This window comes from Cucumis sativus, chromosome 3 (assembly GCF_000004075.3).
Source record: "Cucumis sativus cultivar 9930 chromosome 3, Cucumber_9930_V3, whole genome shotgun sequence".
Taxonomy (NCBI): Eukaryota; Viridiplantae; Streptophyta; class Magnoliopsida; order Cucurbitales; family Cucurbitaceae; genus Cucumis; species Cucumis sativus.
The window spans coordinates 1,739,372-1,751,621 of NC_026657.2; the positions used below are offsets into that span (position 1 = coordinate 1,739,372).

Sequence of the window (12,250 nt, forward strand, 5' to 3'; positions counted from 1 at the left end):
ATTGAATTGTTTTAAACATATTAGGATGAGAATGTTTTGATGCAAAAACAATTTTTCCTTTAGAATTTGCAACCCAATGTTATAAGACGGGAAGAGAGACTATAGTCATACTCATCAAGAACGTAAAACAAAACAACATTTTATTCTTAGTTTCCAAGAGAAACAAATTCATTTTCATTTCCTTGTAACGATCATTCTCTTTGAGAGTACGGCCACTCATTTCAAATGCAATTCTCTATATCAAATGAGAATGTAAAGCTTCTAGCATAAGGTTATCGAGAGTTACCCCAAGTAGGACTAAAACCACGCTTGCGAGCCCAAGCTCAATATAGAAGAACATGCATTCTAAAAGGAAAAAGTCAATTCCTTGGATTCTAGGCTAAAAAGTAGAGTTGGTAAATATATATCAATCGTTTGGTGAGACGCATAGGTTGAGAGGAAAGATGTTATAAATAACCTTATTTGTTGACTCCAAAGGGGATGAGTAAATACTTTTCAAAGAAGAGTCCTAATCTTACTTCGATCTCCTGTGTCTAACTTAACTATACACTCCTAAACTAACTTACGCATCGAGTTTCATGCAAGATAGCTGGAAAGGCAAGAGTGGACTAAGATAAGCAAATTGAAGGTCCAAGTTTATGAAAGGTCCACGATGACAATAAACACATGAAAACTAGAGTGCCAACAAACATTATTAGACAGTTGAAAAATAGAAAAAAATATATATATACCCAAAGTGGGAAATAATGGCATTGGTTCTGAAATGAAGTTTAAAGTATTTAGGTTTGTTTTTACACATCTCTGTTATCTCTCTTTCAATTCCCTCGCTCATTTTCCTTTTGATTTCATTAAATGGGAAAAGAAAAGAAGAAAGTTTGAAGGGATAAGAACCAATGGCCTCCACATAAAGATCTAATGGTTAGCCTAACAATTACATGGCCACAGCTCAGCTTTGTAGTCTCTTCTACAATAAAAGACTAAACTATCAAAATCAAAGTTTGGAGTTTTCCCAATCCAAGTTTCTGCCTTCCTTTGCAATTCAATTGGCCAACACAATTAGAATCTTTTGGTCTCCATCTATCATATTCACCCTCTCTCATTTTATGAGTTATTACATTAAAAATAAAGAAAGAAAAAGCCTTAAAATCACTTCACCACCTCAAGAGAGGAATGGCTAGCCTTGTTAGTAAGTCTATGTTTGGTGGTTCATAATAAGATAGGCTTTTAACATAACGTATAGTAAAAAAATTCAGGTTCGATTTGAGCATTTTGGACTCAATTTGTAATACAAAACTCATTATGTTTCAACAATTTTCAATCAAATCATCTTTTCATTGTTTTCACACTTTACGATCTCATTTCTGTTTCATTTTCGATTGCGTAAACACTCTTTTGATTTTTAATAATCTTGATTACATTTCAGCTCTCCAAACGATCCCTAAATTTCTTGCATAAGAGAGAAATGAGCAAAGGAAAAATTCATAGTTGTATGTGAATATAATGAAAGTCTTTTTTTTTTTTTTTTGTCAATTCGAATATAGCTCAATAGATAAAGACATTAACTGCAATCTCAATTCTCAAAAGTCAGTATTTTGGTTCTTATCCTACAATTATTAAATAGAATGATAAAAGAAATTTTCAACTTGTTTGAGAATGGCGTTAAAAGATTGTTCCAATTATCATAGAACTTATCCAAACATTACTTGGACTCCAAGGCTTGAGAATTCTTTGAAACTTTTAAGCTAAAGTATTATCATTTGGTCCCTTATGTTGTAAAACCCTAAACTTATTCTATGTTAAGTGAATGCCCTAAGCATGTGATCCTAACATACATTTTATTAATTGAGCTATTCACGATGTTTCTAATTTAGGCTAACTTACATTACACAAATAAAAGACCCTCTTAAGAGAATAATATATATTTTTTAAAATGACAACGTTCCCAATAATTCTTTATATAACGTAGCCTATAATAAGTTGGGCATGTGCCCACAAAACGAAATGCCACCCACCTCACACGACCTAGCCTATAATGGTTCGATACATAAGAAACAGACCCATTGAATATGTACTCAACTGACAATTAGTTACCATTCTAAACAATTTTGTATCATCATCTCACATTATACTTAATTTTTAAAAAAAACTTCACACACATATATTAGGGAACAAAGTAACACAATTAACCCTAAACTTGAAAAAGGTTGAACCTTGGGGCTGCATTTCCTTGAAACCCTATCTATTTTTAAGAAAAATCATACAAAAAAAGCAAAATGATGAAGATATGTTGTTAAAGATATGATTTTGATCTCTTCACCACATTGTACACATTGCCCAATAATATTACCATTTCTTTGGAACCAATTATTATTAAGCAAAGTTTGAAAATTTGATGAGTCCTACATCATTGGGACACTTGGGGGGATTTTTCATGATTTTATTTTAAGAAAGAAAATTATGTATTAATATTAGAACACTTGAAACCAAAGAAATGAAAGAGAACTCTTTGTTTTGAGCCACATGTGTGTGTGTACATATAGCCTAAAGATGCTTTATTTCTAACTCTTTCTTATCCTAATGAAATCAACACCATTAAAACTTTCAATATTTTCAAAGGATTTTTTCTATCCACACATAATAGAGTTGTGTGAAAAAAATGAAACATAGTCCACAAAATCACTTTCTTTGTGGGGTTTCTTGTGGTTTTGGCCAAGCAAATTGCTTAATTGAGGAAGAGATATAGTTTAGCTTTTGAGAGTTTCATTTGTTCTTTTTGCCTTTTTGTTGGTCTACCAAAAGAGGAAAAAAATAACCCAAAAGTGAAGCAAAAAGTAAGATATTTTAGTCATCTAGACCTCATAGAGCTTTGGCTACAAAAAAAACTAGATTTGTTTGGTAACTATTACGTCTTTTGTTTTGGTTTTTAAAAACTAAGTCTATTTTCTCCCCTTATCTTACAACGGTTTGCATCTTTCTTGAGTACGTAGCAAGAGTTGAAATCCTTAAATACATAACAAGAGTTGAATTGTTAACTAAATTCTAAAAACAAAAACTAAGTTTCTAATTTTTTTTCTTCACAAGATGGAGATGAAATGAGTGTTTGTAGGCTCAATTTTTTAAAATAAAATAGAAAACCAAACCAAATAGTTACTGCATGGGGTCTTAAAGCAGAGCAAGTTTAGTTCATAGGTATTGATCCCAAAGAAATATCTAAGAGATTTTAGGACTTTGAAGATATTTTCTCTCTAAAATGAGTCAGTTTTTGTAGCTAATTATTTCAAGTGTAAACAGAATAATCTTGAAGAAACTGAATTGAAACAGCATTATACCCTTCTGAGAATTTTTACATTATGTAAGTTGACAAATAGTGGAAAGAGAAATATTTGTAGAAGTAGAACATTTTTTTGAACTTGGTTTTGGTATTTTGAATGTTTTGACTTGCGTTTGCATTGATAGATATGATTGAAATGAAGGATGCATATTGGTAATGAATTGGGTTGATTTGGAATGGGTCGGTTGAACATTCTATTAAGAAGCTCGATCTCGAAGAATGTTTCGGGATTTCGAGCTCTACCATTCGAATAAAATGGAAGTAAATGGCGCGTAATATTGAAAAAGACTTTGAAATGGTAAAGCCAACAAGTTTTGATTTTATGTACTTTTTCCTTCTGAATGTGAGCCCACAGCCATTGCTGTCAGCTTCAAAGTTGAAAAGTGTATAAACTTTTTGAGAGATCTTTGTTCATAAATATGCAGCCTACTCTTCATACATTTCTCTACCTTCTCTTTGTTTTCAAGATATTCTAAGAAAAAATGACTTTAACATTACGATCTTCTACTTCGTTCATCAATCTGAAAGATACCAAGATCATAAAGGCACCCCTTCTTGAAGATCTCCATGGCATAATCTCCTTCAAGCAAGCAAAGCCACTGAGCCGTCTTCGAATAAGGAGCTCCCTACAAGAGACTAGGATTGAAAGAGGGGGTGAAAAGTTGGAGAAACTTCATTCTCTATCTTCAAATCATCACACAAATGACTTGAGAGTTCCTGTGTTTGTTATGCTTCCACTTGACACGGTTACGCTTGGAGGGAGTCTGAACAAACCTCGGGCGATGAATGCGAGTTTAATGGCGTTGAAGAGTGCAGGGGTGGAAGGAGTTATGGTGGATGCTTGGTGGGGATTAGTGGAGAAAGATGGACCTATGAAATACAATTGGGAAGGCTATGCTGAGCTTGTGCAAATGGTTCAAAAGCATGGCTTGAAGCTTCAAGTAGTCATGTCTTTTCATCAGTGTGGAGGGAATGTTGGAGATTCTTGCAGGTAAAGATAATCCAATGAAGCTTTTTCGAATCCTCGCTTTTCTCCGTTTTGTTTTTAACCTCTTTTCTCGATTGTAAACAACTAGTAATCATTCTCGACTTTGAGAAATTCGGTTGACCTTCTCTCTTTGATCTTTCAGCATTCCTTTACCACCATGGGTGCTTGAAGAAATAAGCAAGAACCCGGATCTTGTTTACACCGACAGATCAGGGAGGAGGAATCCGGAATACATCTCGTTGGGATGTGATTCTTTACCTGTTCTTAGAGGAAGAACACCAATCCAAGTTTATGCTGATTACATGAGAAGTTTCCGAGACCGATTTAGAGACTACTTGGGAGAAGTTATCACGGTAATCATCTATAATTCATTTAGTTCTCTTAATCCTTTATCGTCATCGGCCTCTTCGACTCTGCACGCATTTTAATCCTCCCACAAAATGATAGCTTAGCATAGTTATATTTGTTGGTAATCATGTAGCTTCAAAAACCGAGTACAAATCGATCGCATAGATAAAACTCAAGTCTTCTTTAGAAGGTGTTTGAAGTTTATTTGCAATTGTAGGAAGTTCAAGTTGGGGCTGGTCCATGTGGGGAACTCAGATATCCATCTTATCCAGAAAGCAATGGAACTTGGAGATTTCCAGGAATTGGGGAATTCCAATGCTATGACAAGGTAATCCATGATAGACTCGATCTACATCTTGTTTCGTACTAATCTCTAACTGGAAAGATAATCCTGGTACAGCAATATCAAACTAGGGGATGTTCAGCAACTTGATTTACACAATTGTAAATGTTCAATGTTATTATCCAACTATTCATAACTTGTGGTTTAATCTTTGAATAGTCTATTAGTGAGAACAAGATAAGGAGAAACAGTGGAAAACAACTTCTAGAGAAGTAGTTAGTTTTAAACGGTTTTTCGCAAACGGTTTTTCAAACAGTTGTTTCGTTTCAAATTTTGACAAAGAATGATATGTTTCCTATGTTCAACAGTACATGAGAGCATCCCTTGAGGCAGCAGCAGAGGCCATTGGAAAAAGAGATTGGGGAAGCAGTGGAGGACCTCATGATTCTGGTCAATACAACCAATTCCCTGAAGATACTGGCTTCTTCAAAAAGGAAGGAACATGGAAAACCGAATATGGCGAATTCTTCCTTGCGTGGTACTCGAGCAAGCTATTACAGCACGGTGATAGCATATTAGCAGCTGCAAAGGGAATTTTCCGTGGAACTGGTGCAAAACTATCAGCAAAAGTAGCAGGAATTCATTGGCATTATGGTACTCGTTCCCATGCTGCCGAGTTAACTGCTGGATACTACAACACTCGACACCGAGACGGGTACTCACCTATTGCAAAAATGTTAGCTAAACATGGAGTTGTGTTCAACTTCACTTGTATGGAAATGAGAGATGGACAACAACCTGGCCATGCAAATTGCTCACCAGAAGGATTGGTTAGACAAGTGAAAATGGCTACAAGAGATGCAAAGGTTGAACTTGCTGGTGAAAATGCATTAGAAAGGTATGATGGAGCAGCTTATGAGCAAATTTTAGCCACGAGTAGGTCAGATTCTGGAAATGGTTTGGCTGCATTCACTTACTTGAGAATGAACAAGAACCTTTTTGAACCAAACAATTGGAGAAACTTGGTTGAGTTCGTAAAGAGCATGTCGGAAGGCGGTCGAAACCGGAGACTTCCGGAGTCAGATTGCTGTGGCAGTGATCTTCATGTTGGATTCATCAAGGAGAAGAAGATCAAGGAAGTTGCTGCGGTGTAGATATGAAACAAGAACATAGTTATGATAGTGTGTTATAATTTTTTAAAGAAAAGGAGAAAAAGAAAAAGAGAATAGGAAAGTCAAAACTCTTATAATATTTTTACCCTCATACTTTTATTTGTAATGAGGTGATCTTTATACTTCCAAAATTGTAATTATTGAGTCCCTCAGTAAAACAGTTGGATGAAGAAGGGATCTCTATATAGATAATATAGGTAAGTGAATGAAGTGGAAAAATCTGCAAGATCCAAAATCATATGTTGTTCAATAATGTTCAAATTCATGAGTTGTAAATTACAATGGAGTTCATTAGTTAAGTTATAGTCCAACATTACTTGAGAGGGAAGGACTTTTGGGAAAGATCATGGGGAGGTTTGGAAAGGGAGATTTCCAAGAACGTTTCAAGCCATTTTGTCTATTTTCGTTCAACATTATCATAAATATTACCTTACTTATTACTTTACTTTCTACCTTTTAGGAATATCACTCTTTTTAGTCAATTGTTTTAATGACTAATTTCGATGCATCTTCATCAATTGATATCGAGACTAAAACAAAATTTTAACTTTTTTATTTGATACATCAAAGTCATAAACCTTTTTAGACTTGAATTCAGAATAAAATCAAAACTCGCTACTCAACCTAACTCGCTACTCAACCTAATCTCTTCTAAACTAATATTACACAATTTTAATGGAAATTTTTGTACCGATCTTGATATCAATCCGACAAAGATCTTTGTAACCTTCAAAGTACCAGAGAGAAAGGGAACTATTTGTAACCTTCAAAGTACCAAAGAGAAAGGGAAATACCATTATAGTATAATGGAAGAAGACTCTTCCTTTAAAATGTAACTTATCATACTTGTTACTAAACTATTGTTTAAGTAACTTCAATTTTGGCAGCCATGAATATAACGAAGTTAAGAATATTGTTATGTCTCTTCCCTTTTCGTTGTCGTTCGGAGAAGAGAGATCGAGAAAGTACAAATTGCAAGAATGATATATTATATGATATTTAGACCAGATTTATTACACCTTCACAAAAATCTATTCTTGACAAACAGAGAGTAACAAGAAGGAAAAAACAATTGTACAGCTTTCTCTCTAATAATTTAAGATTTACATATTCAAACATTTAGAATAAAATGTGCTAAAAGGGATGAATTTTTGGGAATTGCAAAAGGTCAAAACTTTCATACTTCATTCTGAAGAATGTAATATTCTCAGTCAGTAACTAAAGTGAAGTTTTTTCAAAGATCAAACCTTTCCTTGTTGTCTAACCACGACATGCTTTTGATCAACAAATTTTGGGGATAACACGAAACCATGAGAATGATTTTTACTGCTACTAGAGCTTGTTTTCTCTTCCGTCATTAGTAGCGCTTTCTGTAAACTTTCAACTACTTCTGTCATTGCTGGCCGACTCATCGCATTTTTGTTCAGGCAACGGTCTGCCAACTTTGCAACTTCCCGGGCGGAAGACAAGGAATACTGGTTTCGGAGTCGAGGATCAATTAACATGGTGAACATACTACTGTCAACCGGAAATTGTCTCACCCACTGAAGAAGTTTCTGCTCTCCCATGGGACGGTTTCTGTCTAAAGCTCGTCTACCCGTGAGAAGTTCATATAAAACCACACCGAAACTCCATACATCGCATTGGCTCTTTAGACGACCTGTCTCAACGTATTCGGGAGCAGCATATCCATGTGTTCCAACCACCTGATAAACAAAAAGGGAAAAAAATAGGTATTTGAGATTTGATCGTAACAATAAATGTGCAACCTAATCTTGGAAAAGGCACAATCTAGGGGAAAGAGGCATATAGTTTACTCCCGTCACCATGATATATTTTATACAAGTTGCATAATGTACAAACTATGAGCAACTAAGCTACTATACGTACTGCTGTAGAAACGTGTGAGTGATCACCACTTGGTCCTTCTCTAGCAAGACCAAAGTCTGAGAGTTTAGGCTTGAAGTTCTGGTCCAATAGCACATTCGAAGATTTAAAATCCCGATATATCACCTATGAAAATACACATGAAAAAATGATCTCAACAAATTTATATACATCCTAAAAATTAATAGTAACATTGGAATATTTTGAATGTCTTATCAAGGTTCAAAGAAGTGCACTATACACTAGTTAGTAATGGAGCCGTTTTGTATTTTGAAATATTTTTTCTAATAAAATTATTCTCCTCTACCCCGTAGACGTAGCTAACACACTGTTAGTGAACCATGTATATCTATGTGTCAATCTTTTCTATTCTTTTATAGTTTTTGTATTCTTTACTTATCGATTTCATAACAAATAAACAAGAAAGTGTTCTCTACATGTCCTGTCCTAATTATTTTCTTAAAATTGGTGTGTCGTACCCATGCTTCTTAGACTAACGGTAAGGGTATTTTAGTTGTGTTTTCCTTTTTTTTCTTTTCTTAAGTTTAAGGGTAATTTTGAAACTTTTAAAAATTTAGGAGTCTTTCTAAGCACAGATATAGATACGTTGACACTAAGGGGTTTTTTCTATTATTAAAATAATAGCCAATTGGTGTACTAATTTTAAGTTATATTAAATTAGATTTTTAAAAAGTGGGGAAAATTGGAGGGGTACAAAAAAAAAGAGCAAAGACGGGTGATGATGAGTGGTGGTCAGGCAACAAGCGCAAGCATAGGGCAGACGACAATGGTGAACTTCATTTTCTATAATTACTTAATAATTTTATGAACATGTTTCTTATTGATGCCAGTTGGGTGTTCGTTTATTTAATTTTTTGTAAGCACCTTGGCCGAGGGAGGATCTTGCCTTCCTCTTTTGTTACTCTTATTTTGTTGGTCATAGAATGGTTTCCTACAGAAATGGCACCCAATTATAATATATAAGTCAATATTAGACAAGGATTTTTGGTTTGTAGTTTTTTATCATAGTTTACTGACTGTTTCCTATGTTTAGAGTTTTTCACCCTTTAGACTGCATTTTTTAAATCAGAGCAAAATTTCAAAACAAAAACAAAAATTTGGTAGCTTAGAGGAAAAAAGTTGTTCATAAACAAACATAATTTTTTCAAAATAATGAACCAAAAACAGAAACATTCTTAAACAAGGGCGGGCTCCAAGTTCTCTGTGAACTAGGGGTTAAAATTCCTTTTACTAGGTTTCTAAAGGAATTCACTGTTAGGAACCAAGGTAGTATGAGATGTCTTTGTCCCACATTGGCTAGAAAGGGAAGACCAATGTGGTACTTAAGTGCCCTGGCTCTCCCACCCCAATAGTTGGCTTTTGGGGTGTGGTTCTCCAAGGTGCTTAAGTTCCTAACGTTGTCCAATTCAATCTGAATGTGGATTATATAATTGTAATGAGATGCTCAAGGGAACTTGGTTCTTGTTGTCCACTCACCAAAACTACATCACCTAAAAAGTTTACTAACACACGACATCAACACCTGAAGTAAGCAAGCAAGAAATTTTACCAATGCAACATTTAAGCTCTGAAGTTATGAGATCAACTGAAATTTGAAACAGTCAACTAACAAAAACTAATGCATCTAAATTGTGGTACCTGAGCTTCTAATCCTCCATGTAGATAAGCCAAGCCCTCAGCTGCACCAATGATAATCTCTAATCTTTGCTTCCATGGAAGAGTCGGCGACATTCTTTGGAAAAGATGGTGTTCCAAGCTCTTGTTTGGGAGAAACTCGTAGACTAAAAGCCTTTGAATCCCTCTCTCACCATTTTCAGCTGCGTAACCCAGAAGTTTAACTAGATTTGGATGACTAACTACACTAAGAAATTGAACTTCTGCAAGCCATTCTTTATGACCCTACACAACAGAAGAACTCGGCCATAAGAAACACTACTACACAAACAGACAGGAAAAAAGTTCAACTCATGTTGTTTAGATGTAATCTAATTACCTTTAGTACAAACTATAAATTTCAATTTATTTTTTCAATAGAAACAATGGCTTCCATTGCGGGAAAAAGAATGAAAAAAAAAAATACAAGGAAAATAAAAAGCCAAACCCACAAGACTAAAAAATTTAATGTTAAACAGAATCTGTTGGATGGTACATTTTCTTTTTAAGTTATTTTCAACTGTTTTCACAATGTCCCTTGATTTGAGAACAAAAAGACCACCCATAAGCGATATGCATAAATCCAGACACACAAATGTACTAAATAAATAAATAACAAACAAACAAACAAAGACTAGCACAAATCCAGGAATGGATCTAACATGAGATTAAAGAGAAAGTCAGCTAGCTTTCAGTTTCATTATTTAGATTAATGTGTTGATTACAGAATATTATATACAAGCAGATAATTAAAATATTGATAAACATTTATATATGATTAATGACATTGCCTATAAAATATTGAATCCCCAGGTCCACTCCAAGCATCCAGAAAAAAGATGTGTATCAAGGGAATTTAGAATGATATGAGAGAGAAAAACAGAGAAAGAAGGCCATACCTGCAAGCTATGCTGATTGAGTTTTTTAATGGCAACCACAACAGGTTCGCCATTGGGAGTTATGGGTTTAATTCTTCCTTTATACACAGACCCAAAACCACCCTCCCCAATCTTCAACATCCTGCTAAAGCCATTTGTTGCATCAACAAGCTCATGGAGAGAGAAAGCCCTCAAATTTTGCTCCTTCTCTTTGTACAATTCAGGAATACTCCTTGAAGGTAATGAATTGGATGGTCTGAAACCATGTTCCTTGGCTGATTTGTTGGATTTTTCTCCTTGGTTTAACTCTGGAGCAGATTTTGATATTCCTTTGGACTTTGATTTTCCCTTGGGATAAAAGAAACACTTCATCTTTTAAACCCAGAGAAAGGAAAAATGAAATGAAAAAACCAGTTTTCAAGAAGCAAATTCTTATGGTCTTACGGTCTTACGGTCTTATGGTCTTATGGTCAAAACTCAAAAGTAAAAAAGTCAGAAATTCAGAAAGATGTCATTCAATGGGGAAACAACAAATTCAAAGAAACCTGGAGAGGGTAGAAAAACAAATAAACACAAGGGGGATTTCAAAATTCCGATTAAGAACTAAAATCCCATGTGAAGAAAAAAACCCCACAAACCCAGAAGCCAAAATAGAGAAAAGAAGGAAGTTATATAGAGAAGAAAGCAAAACAGAGAAACCCAAAAGCAAAAGACATTTCATCAAACAGGATGTGAACAAATAAACAGAACCCAGATGGAATCAAGGCTTAAAAGTGAAGTAGGTGGAGAAAAGGAATAGAAATCGAAAATGGATTGTTAAAAAAAGCGAAACCCTCGTGCAAATAAGTGGAAAACAGAAGAAAAAGGGATGGAAACGATGGGATTGTAAGATAGGAAAGGGGAAGATGAATAAAATATAAGTATAAAAACAAGTATCGTGTATGAAAAGGAAAAGGGGGAGGAGAAGGAAAGGGAAAGGGACAGAAGTAAAATACCGGAATTTCCACAGCGGCAAAGACTGAAGAGAAGACCTTTCAAATGTGGGGATCAACATCAATGAGAGTGGCAATCATCATAACGTCATATTAACGCGGTGGGTTTGTTCATATTATAGTCATAAGTCCCAAATCAAAAACAGTGAAATTTGAACGCGTTCATTCTTTTTTCTTTAGTTCGTCAAACCCAACTCCAAAAGCCAAGAAGAAGAAGAAGAAAATAAGCTAATCTAATCTTGCTTTGTGACTCACTTCTAACAAACATATTATTGTTATCTTAATTTTCAAATAAGAAAGGCCATTTCATCTTCTTCTTTTCAAAATTAAACCTACTACGTCATTTGCAAATATAGTAATCATAATCGTAAATATATCAAAGTTTATCTATGATAAACTTGTAAATAAAAAAATTGTTGTTTAAATAAAAAGAAATTTGAAAGAAACCCTGGGTATTAATTTAGTTTTAAGATTAAAAAGCAAAGAGAATCCATTTCTATATTTTTTAGACTAGAAAAAGTCTTCCAATTTGACCAGAAAACGAAACTCAAATTGGATTCTTAGGATTGATTAAAAATCAAATCAAATAATCAAACAGATCATTTACAATCTTAATTAGATTGATTTAGGGTTCAAATATTTTGAGAGAAAAGGGTTAGGCACCATAAGAAATTGCCACAAAAACCCTCTTTTTAAG

At 34.4% G+C, this 12,250-nt stretch overlaps 2 protein-coding genes across 3 annotated transcripts; one reads left to right on the forward strand and one right to left on the reverse strand.

Moving 5' to 3' along the window:
- The first annotated feature begins 3,792 nt into the window (after positions 1-3,792).
- On the forward strand, positions 3,793-6,421 carry LOC101213455 (beta-amylase 3, chloroplastic). The gene is made up of 4 exons (XM_004147216.3): positions 3,793-4,322; positions 4,462-4,672; positions 4,885-4,995; positions 5,319-6,421. The coding sequence occupies exons 1-4, from the start codon at positions 3,814-3,816 to the stop codon at positions 6,102-6,104; spliced, it is 1,617 nt and encodes a 538-aa protein (XP_004147264.1). The 5' UTR covers positions 3,793-3,813; the 3' UTR covers positions 6,105-6,421.
- Positions 6,422-7,092: 671 nt separating this feature from the next.
- Positions 7,093-11,715, reverse strand: LOC101208656 (probable serine/threonine-protein kinase PBL19). Of its 2 annotated transcripts, XM_031882752.1 has the most exons (5): positions 11,557-11,715; positions 10,583-10,909; positions 9,669-9,929; positions 8,013-8,135; positions 7,093-7,828 (listed from the first exon to the last, which is right to left on the reverse strand). In XM_031882752.1, the coding sequence occupies exons 2-5, from the start codon at positions 10,700-10,702 to the stop codon at positions 7,364-7,366; spliced, it is 969 nt and encodes a 322-aa protein (XP_031738612.1). In that variant the 5' UTR covers positions 10,703-10,909; positions 11,557-11,715; the 3' UTR covers positions 7,093-7,363. The 2 variants fall into 2 exon arrangements, with proteins under 2 accessions (XP_031738612.1, XP_004147246.1); XM_004147198.3 differs by lacking the exon at positions 11,557-11,715 and having other exon boundaries at positions 10,583-11,536.
- Between the last annotated feature and the right edge of the window lie 535 nt (positions 11,716-12,250).